Source organism: Coregonus lavaretus, assembly GCF_964263955.1.
Source record: "Coregonus lavaretus genome assembly, chromosome: 38".
NCBI classification, from domain to species: domain Eukaryota; kingdom Metazoa; phylum Chordata; class Actinopteri; order Salmoniformes; family Salmonidae; genus Coregonus; species Coregonus lavaretus.
In genome coordinates, this window is record NC_140025.1 from 7,316,417 (window position 1) to 7,336,853 (window position 20,437).

The following is a 20,437-nucleotide window of genomic DNA, read 5'->3' on the forward strand; positions in this document are numbered from 1 at the left end:
GTATGTCTTCCATTTCCTAATAATTGCTCCCACAGTTGATTTCTTAAAACCAAGCTGCTTACCTATTGCAGATTCAGCCTTCCCAGCCTGGTGCAGGTCTACAATTTTGTTTCTGGTGTCCTTTGACAGCTCTTTGGTCTTGGCCATAGTGGAGTTTGGAGTGTGACTGTTTGAGGTTGTGGACAGGTGTCTTTTATACTGATAACAAGTTCAAACAGGTGCCATTAATACAGGTAACGAGTGGAGGACAGAGGAGCCTCTTAAAGAAGAAGTTATAGGTCTGTGAGAGCCAGAAATCTTGCTTGCTTGTAGGTGACCAAATACTTATTTTCCACCATAATTTGCAAATAAATTCATAAAAAATCCTACAATGTGATTTTCTGGATTTTTTTTCTCAATTTGTCTGTTATAGTTGACGTGTACCTATGATGAAAATTACAGGCCTCTCTCATCTTTTTAAGTGGGAGAACTTGCACAATTGGTGGCTGACTAAATACTTTTTTCCCCACTGTAGCTAACAAAGAATATACACCCTGACTCAACATATAAGAGTCCCCTGAGTCAGGGCGTGACAGTGTGTGATAGCTTGGGGTCAATTATATTGTGGATAAATCACAATGCCAGACTTTGATAATGAATGTTTTTAAGATAATATGACAGATAACTGTGTGTACTTTGTACTGACCCAAGCTCAGATAGAAGAGGCAAAAGAGATTTGGGAAAGTGAGATAAGAATAACATATTTCATATCAAATCACAACATACACTGTTATTCACATAAACCTGTAAAAATGTCTTTATTAAATATACATTTGTTTACAATATACCTGAAGAATTCTATAAAACTAATTCAAAATCAATTTAATATTTCAATGAATCATATTCAATAATTGTGTCAGTGGGGTTTGTAAATCTTTTACAGTAAATTACTGTAGATAAATGACCTAATGCACTTGAAATAATATAACCAGGCAATAACAATCCTTTATTGTGGGTCTTTCATGACAGAAGATCATCCCCTGAATACGTTTCATTCGTATAGCAAGCTTTCTACACAGATTTGATGTCCAATTTAGTTGTTCTGTTGGTTTGCTAAATGTGCAAAATATAAAGCCTTGCTTTTTTACCAATGTAAGAGCAAGTAACATGGTTTCTGGAGGAGACTGTAGCAAATTTGTACAATACTGTACTTCTCTGTTAAACAAAACTCACAACAACAACCAGGACAAGAGCTCTCCTGAGAATGAACCTACCTTTCTACCCTAGATTCCCTCTAATTATCTTCTTAAGGTCTAGAGATAATTAAGTTACTAGCACAATCACATAACATTGTACTGTACTACATTTGGACTTTCGGACATCTAGTATGCGTTTACTGTACCACTCTTTGGTGATTCATAAAATCATAACATGTTGCAGTATGTCGGTGATGGTGGATGAAGAAATAATAAAATTGTTATTTGCAGTGAGGGCGCAACAAACAACATATTGGAAACAGAAAACCGATGTGTTCAGAGAGCAAAAGGGGCCAGCCACAAAGTCCTTGGCACACAGCCACAATGCTTTTCAGTGAGATTTGATCAGTGGTTTAGCCAGGGAGCAAGAACAGGTGCATTGCTTGCCCAGACCTTGCCTTGGCAGATGGTCGAACATCATTATCACATTCAGAATCCACAAGTGAATACAAGTAAGTGAGTTAGAGTACCGGTACCCAAACAACCCCTACAGAAATTCCCTTTAATTATACATTCAGAATGCAAGGCTGTATAAAGCGGGCTTATGAAGTCACTGGGGTGGATCTGATTCTTTGAATTTGAGGCTTTTTGTCTCCTGACTTTAGAGCAATATAATATAAAGTAGATATGTGATCAACTTAATACATTTTCTCCAATTGTCATTGCACATCAAAAGTGGTACAGCTCCCATGCCCCACTAAACAGATATAAAGCTGCAGAATTACCATCCTCCATTGGGTCATTCTTGTAGTCACACAGGGAATAAATCACCAATGATCACTGCTCCTAGAAAGCCCAGGGACGGGCAGGTGACTAACACTGGGTTTTGTGTCGAATGGCTGCTCTACCCAGAGGGGCCTGTTCTGTAGTTGAGGCCAGGCAGAACAGTGTGCGGAACAGGAGGCAGGAGGGTGGGCAAAGAAGGCTATGGTGAGTAAGACTCCATGGCATCAGATGTAGTATTCCTTTCTGTTGTGTCTCACAGAGCTGTGCAGGTCCAGGTCTAGATCCAAGACCAAGTCTACAGGGTAGCTGTGCTCCAGGCTGTGTCTGGGATCCTTCTTCTGTGAGATGGAGGCCTTCTCCTGTGGGTGGGGGTGGGTGCGGCTGCAGCGGCGGTACAGGAACCATGACATCACGGCCATGGCACAGAGGGTGATGAGGAACACAGCTGTGATGAGACCTGGGGAGAGAGAGCCAGAGAGAGAGAACATTGCTTTTTCTTTAAAGTTAATAATTCTGGGGGTTACTTGGTAAATATGATTATCCCAATCCTGCCGACTACGCCAAATGTAAAAAGGTGGTAAAGTCACAAGTATTTTTTTCAAAGTTTCAGGGAGAATGGCAGAAATTAAATAATTTGCTATTTAATTTCTAATCTGAAGAAACACAGATAACTGGGGATGATCTTCTGGCTAACCTCCAATTACTGCTGAATCACTCCTTGTCTTCTTCAGTCGATCTACGTCGCTATCGCCGCCCTCTGAATGATTTATTCCAGAAGAAAGGAAGCAAGCAAACAAAGGAGATGTCAGACATGACCTTCAATTATATTCTGTGGACGATGAAAGGCATAGGCTACGTGGAATTTATAAAGGCATTTCAATCAATGATGTTTAGTAATTTAGTCATTATGACTTTTCATGTCAAAACCTAAAAGAGAGAGGTCAAGTTAATGAGTCATTAAAGGCCCACTCTGTGATATTTGCAGCCGTTACAACCCGTTGCATAATTTTGGTTTATGCTTATAGAATTACATAAATAAAATCCATATTGTGAAACCAAACATGATTCAAATCAATGCTATTAAACACACCAGATGCTGATTGTGAAGTTGCAGCCAAGGCTCCACAGTTCGATTCAACTAGATTGCCAAGAACACGGACCAATGAGCTTCCATGATTCAGAATGGCTGTCTTCAGTGGTGTCAAATGATTGAACTGGACAGACGACAGGCAGCCAATGAAACCCTTCGATCCTGCCCTAAGCACCTCCTCATCCAAACCAGCAAGTCCTGCTGATGTACCTGTGACTTTACCCAAAGTCACTGATCGTAGTGTGTTCATCTTCGTGTCAGAAGAAAGGTTGTATTTTTGGTCGATGTCTTTGTCAATCTGGTTTAAGAAAAAAGCACACATTTCCAAATACACTTGAACATGCCATCAAGGTGGGATGAACGTCTATGATGTAAGCATAATGCTTTGCTATAGAGGAATGATGAAATAGATTCAGATAGATTTCACTGACCTGGACATAAAGGTCTTTACCCTCCCGGTGTACTTGGACACGGTGGAGCTGCCCATCGGCTAGGTTGGAGGCTTTGGGAGTAAAGATTTCTGCTCTCTTCTCTCTGTTCAAACGGTACCAGATCTGCAGACTCCCTACAAAAGTTAAGTCTGAAAGTCTGAAAAAGCTACTCATTTTACAATCTTGTTAAGAGATAAAGACAGAGAGAACAATGGATGGAGATAGCACAAGATAGCTACCGTTGTTAGCGAGGATGATAGCCAGGTACTGTTGATGGTAGGTGCTGACACAGAGCAACATGGCAGGGGTGTGAGTTGTCAGAAAGCTGAAGGCGACGTTTTCTCTGAACTCGATGTTGTGGGCATAGATGGCTGAGGACTGGCTATGGACTGGCTGACTGCTAGACGACTGGCTACCTCTGTCTCTGTTGTGGATGACTGGAAAAGGCATCTGGAAGGTAAGGGTCACCGAGGAGCCACTCTCAAAGGACATTGACACTGCTGTTACAGGGATACAAACATGGATGGCGTTATTAGTGTAGAATGGTCCTATTCAGTAGTGCTGTACTGTGCTGTTGATCTCAAAGAAACTAGATCAACAATGCATCACAAATTCTCTGAGGTACCAAGTACCCCTACCCCTAAAGCACGACCCTGTCCAGAAACCTCATTCAAAAACGCTGGGAATAGGTTATATCTGAATATCTGAAGTGATAAAACCTGCTTTGATGCCAGTGGATTCATACAGGATTCATCCATAATGGGTGGTGTAGTCTCAGCAGTCCCGTTGTGTGCCAGCCAGGCCAGCATGTACACAGCTTTTGAATGGAATTCAATCCAACAGAAAATATGTCCTGGCCTATCATATTAGTTTCAGATTTATGGAAATGAATAAGCCAATGGGATTGAAAATAAAGTATCTCTGATCTTTTTAATACATGCTTTGATCACTCTTTTGATCAAATACACTTCCCAAATCTTTTGAGATAATACTTTTCTAAATCTAATTTCATACTTTCAAATATTGTAGCTACATTTTCCTAACCACAAAGACAGCCGTTAACTCAGCTTCTCACAATATTTGTAGCTTATTTGTGTTTGTTGGGGTGACTCGCCTTTCTTGCAGTGTGGTCCATTGTAGGCAGAGTGTGTACAGTCACAGACGTATCCACTGTTCTTCTCCATACACCGCCCTCTGTTATGACAGATGCTAGCTGAGCCGCTGCAGTGGCCAGGGCAGCCTGGGGTCACTCCTGGGGTCAACTTGGCCCGCTCCTCCAGGTCAAGGGTCACGCCGTTCAGGGTCAATGCACGGATGCAGCCCAGGAAACTGCTCTCTCTGAAGGTGGATCCTCCTGACAGGAAGTAGGAAGTAGGAAACACAGGGAGTATAAGTAGGACGTTTAAACTGCTCTAAAAATAGAAGAATACTACTTCCTATGTGGAACTAAACAGTAGCTAATATGCAAATAAAGTGTTGTTGTGGTTTGACCTGGGTCTAGTGCCTACCTATGAACAGTAAGCTTTTGAGCTGCAGGCGGTAGTGTCCTTCAGAGGGGGCCTCCAGAGTGTGTAGGGGCAGCTGGTCCACTTGCAGGGAGGCCTCCTTCAGGTTGCGTTCAGCCCTAACGTAATGCCACTGCTTATCATTTAGGGGGACAGGGGACGTCACCGTCAAGTCCACCGGGCCGTTCCCCACGTCAAAGCTGAATGTTACAGCCGAGGTAGCTGAGGGTGACAGACAGAAATTCAAGTTCAAAATGTGGCCCACTTTTGTTTAAGATGGATTTGTCTTTGGCTTGTAGTCTTTGGCTCCAGGGCCAATGTATTCTCCCCACTCAACCACCGTTTTCCATAATGTTATCAGAACTATCTAATCAAATACCAAGTCATCTTTAATCTAGAAACAGAAAAGGTTTAAACTTAAGGTGATCATCTATCATTTACACAAGTGCCTAGGGAGGGGGTAGGGTTTGGTTGATTTGGGATTCAGGGAGAAACCGACTCACATGTCAACTTCAGGGTGATGAAGTCAGTGGTCCCCATGTTCTCCAGGAGAACACCAGATGAAGCTGTGGTCTTGAAGTACAGGGAGATGTCAGCACTGAGCTCAGCCTGGAACTTAGGGAAGTGGAGGGACGATGACCCTGGATAGAAAGAGGCTGCATTCCACAGGAACCCTGCAAAGACAGGAAAGTACAGTTAGAAAATAAACTGAAAATGTAAAAACTTTACCACACTCCCCCCTACTGTTACAAAAATACAGCACTTGCTCCACTCTTCCCTACTGTTAAAAAAGACAGCTACATAATTTTTGTTGGCATAGTCTGTATGAACAAAAAAGATGATTAATATTGGCACACTCACTTTTGGGATAATTATATGAACTGAACTAAACTTACTGTCACCATTGCAGTGAAGGAAGCTGACTCTGTATACAGCTGCTGAGCCTGTCCTGTTGGTGTCTCCTATTACAATCTCAGTCAGTGGTAGGTGATCTTTGTAGGAGAGCAATCCTGTGTCGTTTACCCTGTTGGAAAAAGTTTTGATCAATTTAGACATTACCTCAGTTTCCTCAATTTAAAGATGTACTCAAATTATCAATTTATAGACGGAAAGACTGATTGGTAAAACACATAAATGTTGTTAATGCAGGTCATAAAACTTATAAATACATTGGCATCCACGGTACCATAAGTTTGTGTCTGCATCACAGTTGCAGAAGTAGTTCATGTCGATGCAGTTTTCCTCCAGGCTGCAGGAGCACTGTTGGACCCCAGGTACAGAGCCTCCCCAGTAGGTCTGTTTCTCTCCACTTCGGTCCAGCCACCATGATAGGGGCCTTCCATCTACAACCAAGGTACATTTATTCCCATCATGTGATCTCTATAAAAAATATATATATTACACCATCAACTCTTTGTCTGGCCAATGTGGTCTGCTTGGCACATCGAACATGTTCACCTACTACAGAGGTTTATCTTCTGCCTTCATAGAAAACACATGATTGATTTTTTGTCTTGTAAACCCGACCCTACGCACATTGTGGGAGGCAAACGCCTTCCTAGGGAGACTAATTGATTTTGTAGGCAATTCAACTGTAAATTGGTGAAATACCCTGTCTTGACATATTGTCTTGCCTGTATCCAAAACAAGACCGTCTGCATCAATATTTCATATGAGAAACATAAAATCCCCAGGCGAGACAGCAGAAGAACTCAGTGAGGCTTTTTTCACAGTGGGAGCTGGAATCAAAGGGAGCAGAGGATTCGGCAATACTTAGAACTCACTCTGAATATTTCTGCACAACTTTTTGCACAATTCCATTATGTAGTTTGAATTAAACTTGAGCTCTCTGTATACTGTTTGCACTTACCAAGCTTCCATTAAGACTCACCCCAAGTATTGAAGAGACGGGACTTCCTGCAGCTGTAGACCACTTCCTGTTGACAGTGCTCAGACCGTCCAATCAGAGTGCGGAGCTGCTCCAGAGAGGCAGTGTAGTTGAACCGCATCACATACGGCTTCTTTGTTGTGGCTCCAGTCACATTCACAGACCCACTGTTGTTGTGGCCCACCACTGTCCATCCCTTGTCCTCTATAGGGAAGACAGAGCAGGCATTTCACTTTATATACAGGATAATCAGGTTAACAGCACAGTGGATAATCCAGATTATCATATTAGCATGAGAAAGACTTCTGGTATGTAGTTTTGTTTTCCCAGATAGGTGTCCTTCACATTTCTAATTATGAATTAAATTGAGGTCAGTCAACTGTATGGAAAAAACACCAAAGATAAACAAAGATGTGTAAAGTGGTGGACACACTTAATCGCATTAGCCTCATATTATCTAATTGAGAATATCCAAAACTGCACTAGTAGCTTCCCTAGCCTGGTTACCAAACGCTGTGCTCACCATTGTTTCACTACATTTCAGTCTGGTTTAACCAGGCTATGCCAAGCCATGAGCTCACCAGTCATGTTGCAGTAGACCAGTGTTGCCTTTAGAGGACCACTCCCGTCTGGATCAATGTAAAAGTTGCCAGACGTACTCCCCATTTGTCTGTGTGCCTCACACGACGCTTCATAAATAGCTGTGGGAAGCAAGATCAAAACTTGAAGTTACAGCGTGTTGCAGTGAATGCATTAACGTATGTCAAGAGCACTAGCTTAATTGGAAAAAAAATCATGAAAAATGTGTGAACGGTATTGGTGTGAAGTACAAAGCCACGGCAGCTTTTAACCGGGGATGAGGTACATTATAATTCAGCAGTCAGTAAAGTGCCCTACACTTCACAATTTATGATACCCTGGTGGGAATATCAATGAGAGTCAGAATCAGTGATGGAAAATAGTTTAAATACTAATGTAACTTTAGTCACTCTATACAGTATATTAAACACAATATACACTCAGTGGCCAGTTTATTAGGAACAACCATCTAGTAACAGGTAGGACCCCCCTGTGCCTCCAGAACAGCCAGAATTCTTCGGGGCATGGAAACATTGCTCAATTGGTATCAAGGGACCTAACGTGTGCCAGGAAAACACTTCCCATACCATTACACCGCCACCAGCCTGTACCATTGACACCAGGCAGGATGGGGCCTTGGACTCATGCTGCTTACACCAAATCCTGACGTAACAGGAACCGGGATTCGTCGGACCAGGCAATGTTTTTACACTTCTCAATTGTCCAGTGTTGGTGATCGCGTGCTCACTGGAGCCGCTTCTTCTTGTTTTTAGCTGATAGGAGTGGAACCCGGAGTGGTCGTCTGCTGCAATAGCCCATCCGTGACAAGGACCGACAAGTTGTGCGTTCCGAGATGCCGTTCTGCACACCACTGTTGTACTGCACTGTTATTTGCCTGTTTGTGGCCCACCTGTTAGCTTGCATGATTCTTGCAATTTTCCTTCGACCTCTCTCATCAACGAGCTGTTTTTGCCCATAGGACTGCCACTGACTGGATGTTTTTTATTTATCCCACCATTCTCGGTAAACCTTAGACACTGTCGTGCGTGAAAAGCCCAGGAGGCCGGCCATTTCTGAGATAATGGAACCGGCGTGCCTGGCACAGATGATCATACCATGCTCAAAGTCGCTTAGGTCACTCGTTTTGCCCATTCAAGCGTTCAATCGAACAGTAACTAAATGCCTCGATGCCTGTCTGCCTGCTTTATATAGCAAGCCACGGCAACGTGACTCACTGTCTGTAGGAGCGAACCATGTTTTGTGAATGGGTAGTGTTCCTAATAAACCGCCATCTGAGTGTATTTGTACTGTATATTTTCACAGGTGAATATTTTCATTATCATGAAGGAGTCAGTTCAAAGGGTGACTGCACTTCCTGATTTCTCCTCGTTTTAGATTTGGTTCATTAAGAAATGCTAGCGGCCATGACTGAATTCAAACATGATTTGGTGTTGGGTTGTGGTTTGATGTGAGTGTCTCTTGTGTGTCTTCGCCGGTGGGAAGAATTAACCAAATAATTTAGCCAATTAGCTTCAGCCGGCTGGTGTGCGACCATGACAAAATTGGTTTGACTTTGTATAGTTAGGGAACATCAATAAATTACATCAATAAATTACACAATGTAAATGAGAAACTATTTTCAAATTACACACCTTTTAGTTTTCTCATTAAATGCTTTCAATATTGGTATATGAATTTCTACAATTTATAGTTGGTTTGAGGTTTATAAGCATTTTAAATTTGGAGCTATTGGAATTTTAACACATTGTCCCATGTTCATTGTGTAATTTACTGATGGTCCCTAACTAGCACCATAGGGATATCCAAAGTCATCCCAAATGTATCACGGGCATTACAATTGGGCTGCAGTTGTGACAGGTTGACTTACAGTTGTGACAGGTTTCTCCAGTGTAGCCTGTCCCTGAGCAGTCACAGTAGAAAGTATCCCATGATTGGGTGCATCGTCCGTCATGCTCACAAAAATTAGGCAGACATCTATGGAGAGAGAGAGACATGTTCAAACTCCAAACATAACTCAAGACAGCAGAGCTGCATACAGTAGCATGAAAAGCCATTAATAGAAGATAAAAGAGATATAGAAGGCAGTTCCTCTATCATAGTGTTGTGTCCTTGCATATCCACTGTCTATAACCCTCGATATAGCCACTGTCTGTGCTGTCTCCTCTGCCTGTTCCCTCCATCACTCCACCCCTCCATCTCTCCATTCCTCCATAGAGCAGGCTTAGGGAGGAAACAGAGCGTGACTCCTGGAGCGCGTCAACCTAATCACTGCTGCCTGCTCTGGCACAGCCACAACATATTTCTCACTCAGCCTAATAGTCAGAGCTGGCACACAGGCAAATCAATAGTGGCAGGGATAGATGCCCAGGGAGGGATGGGAGATACGCACGCACACACACACACACACACACACACACACACACACACACACACACACACACACACACACACACACACACACACACACACACACACACACACACACACACACACACACACACACACACACACACACACACACACACACACACACACACACACACACACACACACACAGCTGCCACAGAGGGATGGGAACGAATTATTCCGAGGATGTTTCTGGCGTTGGCAGTGTGACAGTACAGGCATACAGTCCAGGGTTGCGTCCCAAATGGCTCCTTATTCCCTATATAGTACACTACTTTTGGTCAAAAGTAGTGTACTATGGTGCCATTTAGGATCCACCCCCAGGAAAAAGCTCTCTGTTGTCTCTGTTGAGCCCTTCCATCGGATCTCAGGTCATACACATGTCATACTGACAGATTCAAGAGACAGAAACAGAGATACTTTCCCTTATATTACATAGAACAGTGTCACAAATGACATACTGTAGCCTAAATATAAGATATAAAAACATGAATTGTTGAGATTTTGTGAGCATACCTGTTGCGGATCCCACAGATGTCAAACTCAAGCTTGCTGTAATTACCCAAAAGCCCTTGCTGCACACGGGGTAGATCCATAAGTTTGTTGTTTAGGAGGATCTGACGCATGCACCCCTGGAAGGCCACAGTAGGGTTCTTACAGCCACCACTGTATTGGGGACAACCTGATGGAAATCATGACAATCTTTTCATTGCTAAATCATTCCAGAAATAGTAATCAAACACATTTTGAGGATACACTGATCTAATTAAAACACACACTTAAAGAAAAATCATGCATAATTTAAGACAGTCATTACCAATTTTCCACTAATAATAAGCAATAGTTAAAAGACTGCCGTCTTACCTCCAAAAACTACACTATTGCCTGAGTCTGCATGACTTTGTACGTCCATGGTAGATGCTGGCTCATTGTCCAAGACCAGGGAAACCTTCAGATCTCTGTAGCTCAGACTAACAGAATGCCACAGTCCATCAGTTACACTGACGTCTAGTAAAACAGAACACACAGAAAAACACAGTATGGGTTAGCCTACATTTACTTTAGTCCTATAATGCTGGCAGTTGTTATTAGCAAACTTAGCAAACATTAGCTACAGTAAAGTCACTGTGACATGCCGTTAGGTGGCTTTTTTTAGCTAGGTAGCTGCTGACCTATGTAAATGTTTGTTTTCTGCTCAGCAGCTCCATGGACCATTAGGTGCAGTTGGCCTCTGCTGATGTGCAACACCAGGTGCTGTGCCAGGCCGGTGGAGAACAGAAGTCCTTCCTGGTTCCAGGTCCTGAAGTGGAAGTGTACGTCCAACCCCCACACTCCAGGAGGCTCCAGGGGTAGAGACAGGTAGCTACTACTGGAGGACAGGAAGGTGGTGGACACCATCTGGGGCTGGGTCTCGGAGCACGAGAAGGTCACGTTGCCCTGGGGAACAGGGGAAAGGATAGGTAGGGATCAATACTATACCCATTCAGTGGTGGCCTACTACTGTCTTTTATTGAAATGTGCTGAATAGCAACTGTTCAAAGAGATGGAAATTGTATACAGTATGGGAAATCATTCCTTTTGCGTGTGTGTTCTGGAGTCCTTTGAGTCATGGGTCCTTTCCTGTGACATATACAGAATGAATGTGCATGCATCACTGACATACTGTACGTCACACACTAGCAGATACAATGTTACTCATGGTCATCTGAGTGGAAAGGCAATGGAAATGTCAAATGTTATCACTAATTCAGCTTTTATGTCCCAGGGAGAATGAAGGAGCAGTGAGAGTGAATACAGAGTTCAGTATTTGTCCGATACATATGCTCAGCTTAGCTGTGAATACATCATCGATACTGCTGCCTGCCACAGAGGAGAACAGAACTCAGGTGCTGGCTGTCTATTTGACACTGTCCCCTGACAGATAACATACTCTCTGCCAGGCAACATCTCAAATACCTTTACTGTCTCTTTCATTGGCTTCTGTAGTTCACATGGATGGTAATGAGTTCAGCTGAATAATAAAGAGAGCCAATAATGGGCAAGTATTGTCCATAAAACAAAATTGGCTTCTAATACATTTGAGCACTTTTCTGTTTAATCTACACATGAATATTTGCCATGGCAACTATGCAATGTGCCAGGTACGCCTTCTGCACAGTTGGGTCTGAAAAGAATGACAACAGTGGCTTCCTTTCATTTCTCATTACTGCCGCCTCTTCAACATGTCTATCTACCATGTATTCACATTGGTTGAGTCCCAAATGACACGCTATTTCCTATATAGTGCACTACTTTTGTAGTGCACTATATAGGGAATAGGGTGCCATTTGGGACGTACATTTACCTCCACAGACAGAGCTCACCGTAGGTTGGGAGGGAGTGGGTGTCTATGGCTCAGCGCCTGCCTGTAATTGGTCACCAAAGGGTTCTAGAGATAGCTGTACATTATTATATTAAAATAGACAGAGCAGAGGCGTTCTGTAATGGACTGAGAAAACTGCACCTACTTTGCCTCCTCCTAACCACCATTTAATTTGATATCTTCATCATCTTCCAGCATTGTAGTTTTCTAAATGTATTTTGAGAGGTGTGAACTTTCATGACACAAAATGAATTTATAATTAAGTAATAAGTCCCAAAGTGTGGTATATGGCCAATATACCACGGCTAAGGGCTGTTCTTTCGCACGACGCAACGCGGATTGTCTGGATACAGCCCTTAGCCGTGGTATATTGGCTAGATACCACGAACCCCCGAGGTGCCTTATTGCTATTATGAACTGGTTACCAACGTAATTAGACCAGCAAAAAGTAAAAATGTTGTCATACCAATGGTATACGGTCTGATATACCACGGCTTTCAGACGATCAGCATTCAGGGCTCGAACAACCCGTTTTTTTATGTGAAACACACCACATTCATCCCTACTGGTTCATTTAGTTGTAAGGTATTGAATGACTTTAATTAATGGTTATTCTTATTGGAGTTTATTCAGTTGGAGTGCAGTATGTACATACAGTATGCTTTATGTATAGTATATTATAGATCCCTACCACACTGTGAATCTGGAGCTTGCGTCGCTTGGCCAGGTTGATGATGTTGATTCCATTATAGTAGAGGTTCTCTATGCAGCCATGGAAGTTCTTCCTCAGGAAGCTTCCTGGTTTACCGGGTATAGGAATTCCTCCGAAGCTGAGCTTTGTGACACAAAGAGAGTGGGTTCAAAACAAAATATGTCTAACTGATTACACTACTAAAAAACATCTAAATATCTTAATAATTATCTTATAAATATCTTATAATATGAATTAATTTATAATTTATGGCACATAATTAATTATGGGGCATAATTTGAAGTGGCTATAATGTAATACAGTACATTAATGAGTGATGACGCACCTCATAGTCCACCTCCAGTGAATCATCCACACCTGTGGTGCTGAGGTGACATGTGTGCCCGTCCATGGTGAGGTTGACCTGCTTGTTGGAGCGTTTAACTAGGACGGAGTGCCAGAGCTGGTCATCCAGGAGACTGCCCAGGCCCACTGACACGTTCCCACTGCTGGGGTAGAGCTTAGCGTCGTCTGGAGAGAGAAGGAGGAGGAGGAGGAGGAGGAGGAGGTGGAAGAGAAGGAGGAGGAGGAGGAGGAGGAGGAGGAGGAGGAGGAGGAGGAGGGAAGAGGAAGAGTAAGACACAGAGAGGTGAAATGAGGAGTCTTCAGAATCAGCATCTCATACTGTATATTTGATTTTGTCATAATGATAGCACCATTCCCTTTAGTAGTTCTATGAGACCATTGGCCTGTGCTTACCCAGGTTGAGGTGCAGAGCCAGGGTCCCGTGGTGCAGCTCTAATGTCAGATAGTCTCCTCTGTGTCCCTCCCCGTGCACCAGCACCCCGTCTGCCCCATTGCTCTTAAACCTGAGGGAGATCACATCCTTCACCGTGCTCTGGGACTTCTGGTTAAACCGGTACAACAGAGCACTCCTGCCGTTGAAGTCTGCCACATCTGACTCTGTGAGCCAATAGTGGATGAAGATAAACATGAAGATTACGGTCAGATTACCCATCTACTGAATATTGGCATAATGTTCAAATTTATGCTAACGCTTTATAATACATCTGTGTATAATCAGAAACACAAACACACACGCACACACATGCACACACACACACAAATATTGTGTGGATAAAGGGCAGGGGCACTGTAAAAATAACCATGAAAAGTAGTGCTCCTAATCTGAGATCTGGTGTTTGGGGGGTGTTTGAATGAAAAACCCAATGTGAGTGTTTTAATACACAGAATCAGAGTGTTGTGAAAACACTTTTGGGGGTTTCAGTGCATGTAAAAGGCAGCATCAAAACACAAAAACTGTGTTTATCATACAGTCAATGGTTTATCGATTGATGATAAGGGCCAATGGATATTTTTGGGGGTGGAATTCCACCTTTATTTTTTCAATGCTTTATTTGGACAGATTAGAAACAGGAGGGGCAATAAAATGGTACGTTTTGTTGGAATTTTACCCACTCAACCACACAGCCACACTGTAAGAAATTATTCTGGGGTGAATTGAAATTGACTCAAAAAAACAACCAACATATGATGTACTTAATAAAAATGAATGCAAGTCGTGCAGAGCCCGTTGTATAGCGGTAGGCCTAACGCACCCGGCTTAGACATGTCACCCCTCTCCCCACCGAAGACCGGGGTTCAATTCCACTCTCACACATATCTGTATCCCCTCTGTCATTTCATAACAGTCTCAATAAATTGTCAAAATACCCCAAAAATATTTTTTTACAAATTATGCAAGTCATTTCAATGATTTGTTCATTTCATTTTAACAAAAGAATTTCAGAATAAATCCAACTTAATATGTTGTTCAAAATGCAAGTACAGTATCTTTCATGAGGATAACCTGAGAGAAAATGTAGTGATTGAACTCATTGGAAGTCTTTGGTTTTAATCACCTTGAATTTTGTATCTTGGCTCTGTTTTTAGAGGATTGTGGGTAATTCAAAATGTTTTCTTTCTGTATGCATGTTTGAAGAAAGAAAAGTATATTTCTATATTAGTATTAAAGCAGCTTGTTGTGCCATGAGGTGTAATAGATGAACGGATATCAAAACCGTCAGGAAAATTGACATTCATTGAGGACAGCACTCATTCCCACATTCATGGTTGTCAACTGTACCGCAGGACTGGAACGTAAATCACAGAGGATAAATGTTGTGGTGGCAGTTGCAGAGAAGTAATTGGGTGTACGAGATTTTACTGCAGAAGAGTTACAAGAAGTTGTTTTGAACAATAGTGTCCCGTCCTTCCAGGCTGCTGGCCTGGTGTAGGATCAGATAGGGCCAAGTAGTGGAATAGTTGTGAGGTTTTAATGGGTGTAGGGTTAGTTGGTAGGGCAATTTTTTCACAAGGTGTAATGAATTTATACTACCAAATAGTAGGCTGATACACAGCCAATACAGTAGGTGGCAGCAGGCACCTATAACATTTATTTGCGGACCGCCATAATACCAAAGAAGAAGAAGAAGAACCTGGTTGTCAACAAAAGAGGCACATACAGAATCCTCAATTCTTACAGGTCAACCTACAGCTACTGCTGGTGATTTGAACACTGTGCCTGACAATGTCTGCCAAAATGGTATAAAATGGCAAATATATAAAACAATGTGAAACGTTAAGAAACTTCAGAAAAAGGGATTTAATTCTTCACTAGACTGGATTCAAAACACTATAATTGTGTTTAGAAACTTTAGAGAGAGGAAACGGCACCAAAAGAGAAGGCATCTAGTTCTGCACTAAACAGGTCTCAAAACGCCAAAATAGTGTTTTCAACCTTTTCTGTAAGCGCTCCCAGACCCTGGCAATGTGTTGCACAACACTTGATTAAGTGGTGTTCCAACACACCATGTAATGTTTCAGAACATCTCAGGATGATGAGTTTCAATACTCCAGCAAAGTTAAGGTTTCGTCTCCTTCAAGTTGGTGGCAGCTCAGTTGCCACTAGTTTGGGTGTTACATGGCGCTTCATTTTAACAGTGGGCAGCAGGCAGGTTGAATAAAGAGAAACAATGCATTAAAAATCCATAAATGTATCATTCTTGTGCAATTCTTATCTACAGGCTACATTGAGGTTTTTCTTTCATTATTTTTATCTGCCGTTAGTACGTAGCCTAAACCTAAGCTTTAGGGCTTAACTGTAGCAAGCCAAATACACGCCATTTGCCAAATGCTTATGGGAACTTGATCCACTGAGGCAAAAAGGGCAATGTCGGAGTTTAATTCAGTAAGATAAAAGCTGTGAACAGTAGTCTGATGTTTGGGAAAGATTTGGTGAAGTGGTAAAAGAGGATGATAGCAATGCCGGGCTGGCTATGTTATGTGTGATGATTGTGAGGCACTATACAAATTTGACAGTCACAAGACGGGTACTTAAAAATGGCACGTCAAGGGAACTGTACTGTTCAGATGGGTTAAATGGAATAGTAGCATTACTGAAATCTGGACACTAACTGTAGGTTTATAACCTCTCACATAGCCTAATAACCTATAATATTAACTCCTTCAGAATTAAGCATTTTTTGCAGTAAAATTATACACCAAATGTAAATTTTGACTCAGGAACAGGAGTGGAAAAATATAATGTATTTATTTCAGCATCTTGAGAGAGTGACTGCGTGGTTAGGGACCGTCTGTAAAGGTGGCGGTGATATCTTTATCAGCAACATAAAAGCTGATAGTATTTCAACCACATAAAATATGCATCCAATCCGAATTGAAATCTTATCAAAAACATGTTGGGTCGTTTTAATTTCATTCAAACCGGTCAAACTGATGTCATTTGGACGTTTTGCTCTGAAAATTGTTCCATTTTTTTTTTTTTTTTTTGCATTTTCTCCCCGGTCCCAAAACATCTTTGCTTCGCAAGAGAAGCAGAGATTAAAGAGGAAAGCGAAAACAAACTTTAGTGATGTCAACTAGATTGAAGCATTGATTCTATCTATTTATTTTTGCCATCTCTGACGGTACAGCATATTTTCTATATTTGTGAGTTAGGGTCGGGTGCGGGCCTCAGATTTTCACTTTATCACGTATAGTCGGGCAGTTGCGGGTGAACAAACAGCTGACCCGCGCATCACTAACACAAACAATATCCTGATTAGAGACAGCCTGATGTGATGATCCACTTACTGTACACACAGCCATAGACCTCCACTCTGAGGCCGATCCATCCTGTAGTGCTCCAGTCCAGTGGGACAAAGCGTAGGAACCTAGCTGTGACGGAATGGACCAGCTTGTGTTGGACTACACCCTCTGAGTTAGTGTTCCCTGTGAACGTCTGCTGGGAAGAGGAGTGGGAGAATAGATCTTTACTACATTGGTCAAACACATTCAAATCAATGTTATTTTTTCAATTGGTAACAGATCATGAAAAGTCATCATTCATTCAAAGAGAATGTGAAAAAAGCCACGAGTAGTAACCAGTCAATGATACTAACTAGGGCAAATGAGCGCTTTGCTTTCGTGCCAAGATGCAGTTTTTCTATTTCTTTCCAACAACTTTTTAGAAGAACCAGCAGGAACATTAGATTTAAGGGGATGATGAAGCTCTTTTATGACTTGTATTGATTCTTCTATGGAGGCCTAAGCCCATCTGAGCCCATTTGCTTTGCCTTTCAGCATGAGAAGAAGCAATGCGACCTCTGTCTCTGGTGGGCCCAGTGGCCACACAAATCAATTCAGAAGTGCAAATAAAACAAACCCCCCAAAATAAAGTAATTCAAGTCAAGCAAAAAGGAAGGCAGCAGAGCTTGGACCCTAGAGGCCAGAAGACTGTGTTGACTGTTTTATGCTCTGTGTAACTCTCAAGCGGCCAACCGAAGCTTCTGGGGTGAGAGCGTTCAAGTACAGAGAGCAGAAAATAGCTGGGGGTTGCTGAGGTAAACAAAAGTTTACATTTGGTATTTTCAGATGTGTGACATTTTCTTTCTTTCTGATTTTCTTTCTTTCCAATTTATTATATTATTTAGCCACTTTTCAACAGCAAAACATTTCATTTTCGCATTATACTTTTCTCTAAATCTGTCATTTACAGCTTTAAAATGTCTTATAATATCTGCCATGGAAGGATTCCCCTTAAGACCTGAAATTAATCCCTACTTCTTATGGCTTACACAAATTCAATTTTTCTCATTATGCTTTTTGAAGGGACTTGTCAACTTCAAATGCCCTCTAAAGATGTAAGACATGCTGTTCAGTCAATCACCGAGGTACAGGCATATATTTCCGGTATGTTTGAATGCTACGACTGAAGCATCCCACTGGGCAAAAACTGGGCTTTTAACCTAAATCCAATAACATGGTGACATTTTTTGTTGATTTCACGTTGAATTCATGTTAGTTGACAACTCAACCAAATGTAAATCAAAACTAGATGTTGAATTGACGTCTGTGCCCAGTGGGATTGTAGCAAAACATTTTCTTTTGCAATGTTTACATTTTCCCGCTTCACCTCACCTCACCATTCCTATTGTTCAGAGTCAACAGCAAGAAGCACAACCCCCCACCCCTCCCACTCCATGCAGTCACGTTGTCATGCAACTGAAAACTGCTGAAAAGAAAGAGGGAATTCATTATTCCACTGTTTAACAGGTATACAGACAGGTGCAGGTTGGCATTTATTGGGATAACTCATGTACTGGAGGCAGCACTGCAGAGTGTTCAGTAGCTGGCACAGCCACAATGTCATACGTTTTACGTTTTTAGTCATTTAGCAGACGCTCTTATCCAGAGCGACTTACAGTTAGTGAGTGCATACATTTTCATACAATTTTAAACCTAACCCTAACCTTAACCACACTGCTAACCCCAATGCCTAACCCTAACCTTATATTAAGACCAAAAAGCTCATTTTAGTTTTCACAATTTATACGATATAGCCAATTTTGACTTTGCAGCTGGCCCATCTAGCCGAAAGATGCTTTTTCTGCCTCCAGGACAAGACTCATGACAATAAATGTCAACCTGCCAGACAGGCAGAGCCTCACCCCAGTGTCTTCGCTCTGTCCGTACTGCTTCCACACCAGGCCACAGTCACTGAACAGCAGCATATAGCTGTTCACCCAGTCAGAGCTCCCTGAACGGCCCTGTGTAGCGATGGCCGTGACCTCCATCTTCTCCCTGAGGTCCAGCTGGAGCCACGGCTGTCTGTCTGACCGCTCCGGGGCCCAGCCACCCTCTCCTGGAGCCGGAAAGGGTACCATGGGTGTGTGTCTCTCCGCGTTTGTGTGTGTGTGTGTGTGTGTGTGTCTGTGTCTCTGTGACAATTAACAACGACATTCATCACTGTTGCAGTTGTTAATATGTATATTATTGATGTATTTTATTTTATTATAATTGTTATTGTTTTTATTTCACTTGGTCCTCACCCCCCCCCCCCCCCCCCCAAATTGTCATGCTGCTCCCGCTATGGCCATTCCCCCCCACCCCTTCAACTGTCTTTACTCTGCCTCCACCCCAATGGACCTTTATTTATTCATCACTGCTACAGTTATGATGTATATAGTGCTATTTCTATTGTTGTTGTTTATTACCATTTTCATTATTTTATTTCACTTAGCATGTTGAATCTCGGAGCCGAAGATTGTCCCTGTACCCTGCAATCACACCTGCAACCCTGTACATGTGACTATTAAACACTGAATCTCTGAATCTGAATCTGATCTTCTTCTTCTAATGATGCAGGCCAATACAACCAAATCCCTCACTAGATCTGATAATATTCTGCTTACAGTGAATGTGGCAATACTTACCCTCTCTTCTGTTTAGCTTAACAAAGTGAGGCAGCTGACTGTTGGAGGATGTTGAAGAGCTTTTGAAGGATGACTCAGGCAAAACTGATAGCAATGGTCCATTGCAATTATCTGAAAGAGGATCATGGTTATTTTATACAGTGCGTGAACAATAGTGTGAAACACTGCCACCTGGTGATGGAAAGTGGGAGTGTCCCAGCAAGCCCGCTTCATCTGACTCCTCCAAAACAGCTACAATGAGTAGCCTAATAAGCATTTAACACCTGTCAACTTGAAGTCAACAAAGACACAATGCAATTGTATACAAGACAACTGAATATTAATTCATTCTACAGTATGTGTAACATAACAAGTGTCCTAATGTGTTAAAACAATAGCCCACCGGAGTTATTATGGGAAAATGATATATACCTCTCAAATATCATAACACTTGAGTTGGATGAGTGTCGGAGTGTGACAGATATATTTGGCAACCTTAAACAACAATATCGAATAGGCTAGGCTACTGTAAATATACTTGCAATTGACTTACTTGCTGCATGTGTGGATCCACAAATACTCAAAACATAGACACTGAATGCATAGAACCATGAGGCGCTTCTCGAGCTCATTTTCGCCAACACAGCAGGCAATATATCCAAGTTGCGTTACAGCATCTGCCGGTGGTCTACAGAAAATATCTCCAAACGTATGCGCGTCGCCGCTCAGAATGTTCCTGTGGCTTTCC

At 42.2% G+C, this 20,437-nt stretch overlaps 1 protein-coding gene across 1 annotated transcript; it reads right to left on the reverse strand.

Moving 5' to 3' along the window:
• Window positions 1-2,185: 2,185 nt before the first annotated feature.
• On the reverse strand, window positions 2,186-20,321 carry LOC311112494 (contactin-associated protein-like 5; the record flags this gene model as incomplete). The annotated part of the gene is made up of 23 exons (XM_084155628.1): window positions 2,186-2,418; window positions 2,656-2,718; window positions 3,052-3,349; window positions 3,483-3,616; window positions 3,722-3,982; window positions 4,597-4,836; window positions 4,991-5,209; window positions 5,491-5,661; window positions 5,884-6,011; window positions 6,174-6,330; window positions 6,879-7,079; window positions 7,457-7,576; window positions 9,343-9,449; window positions 10,398-10,563; window positions 10,746-10,889; window positions 11,054-11,318; window positions 12,935-13,078; window positions 13,281-13,465; window positions 13,694-13,897; window positions 17,090-17,237; window positions 18,946-19,139; window positions 19,711-19,821; window positions 20,243-20,321. The coding sequence occupies 23 exons, from the start codon at window positions 20,319-20,321 to the stop codon at window positions 2,186-2,188; spliced, it is 3,972 nt and encodes a 1,323-aa protein (XP_084011754.1).
• Between the last annotated feature and the right edge of the window lie 116 nt (window positions 20,322-20,437).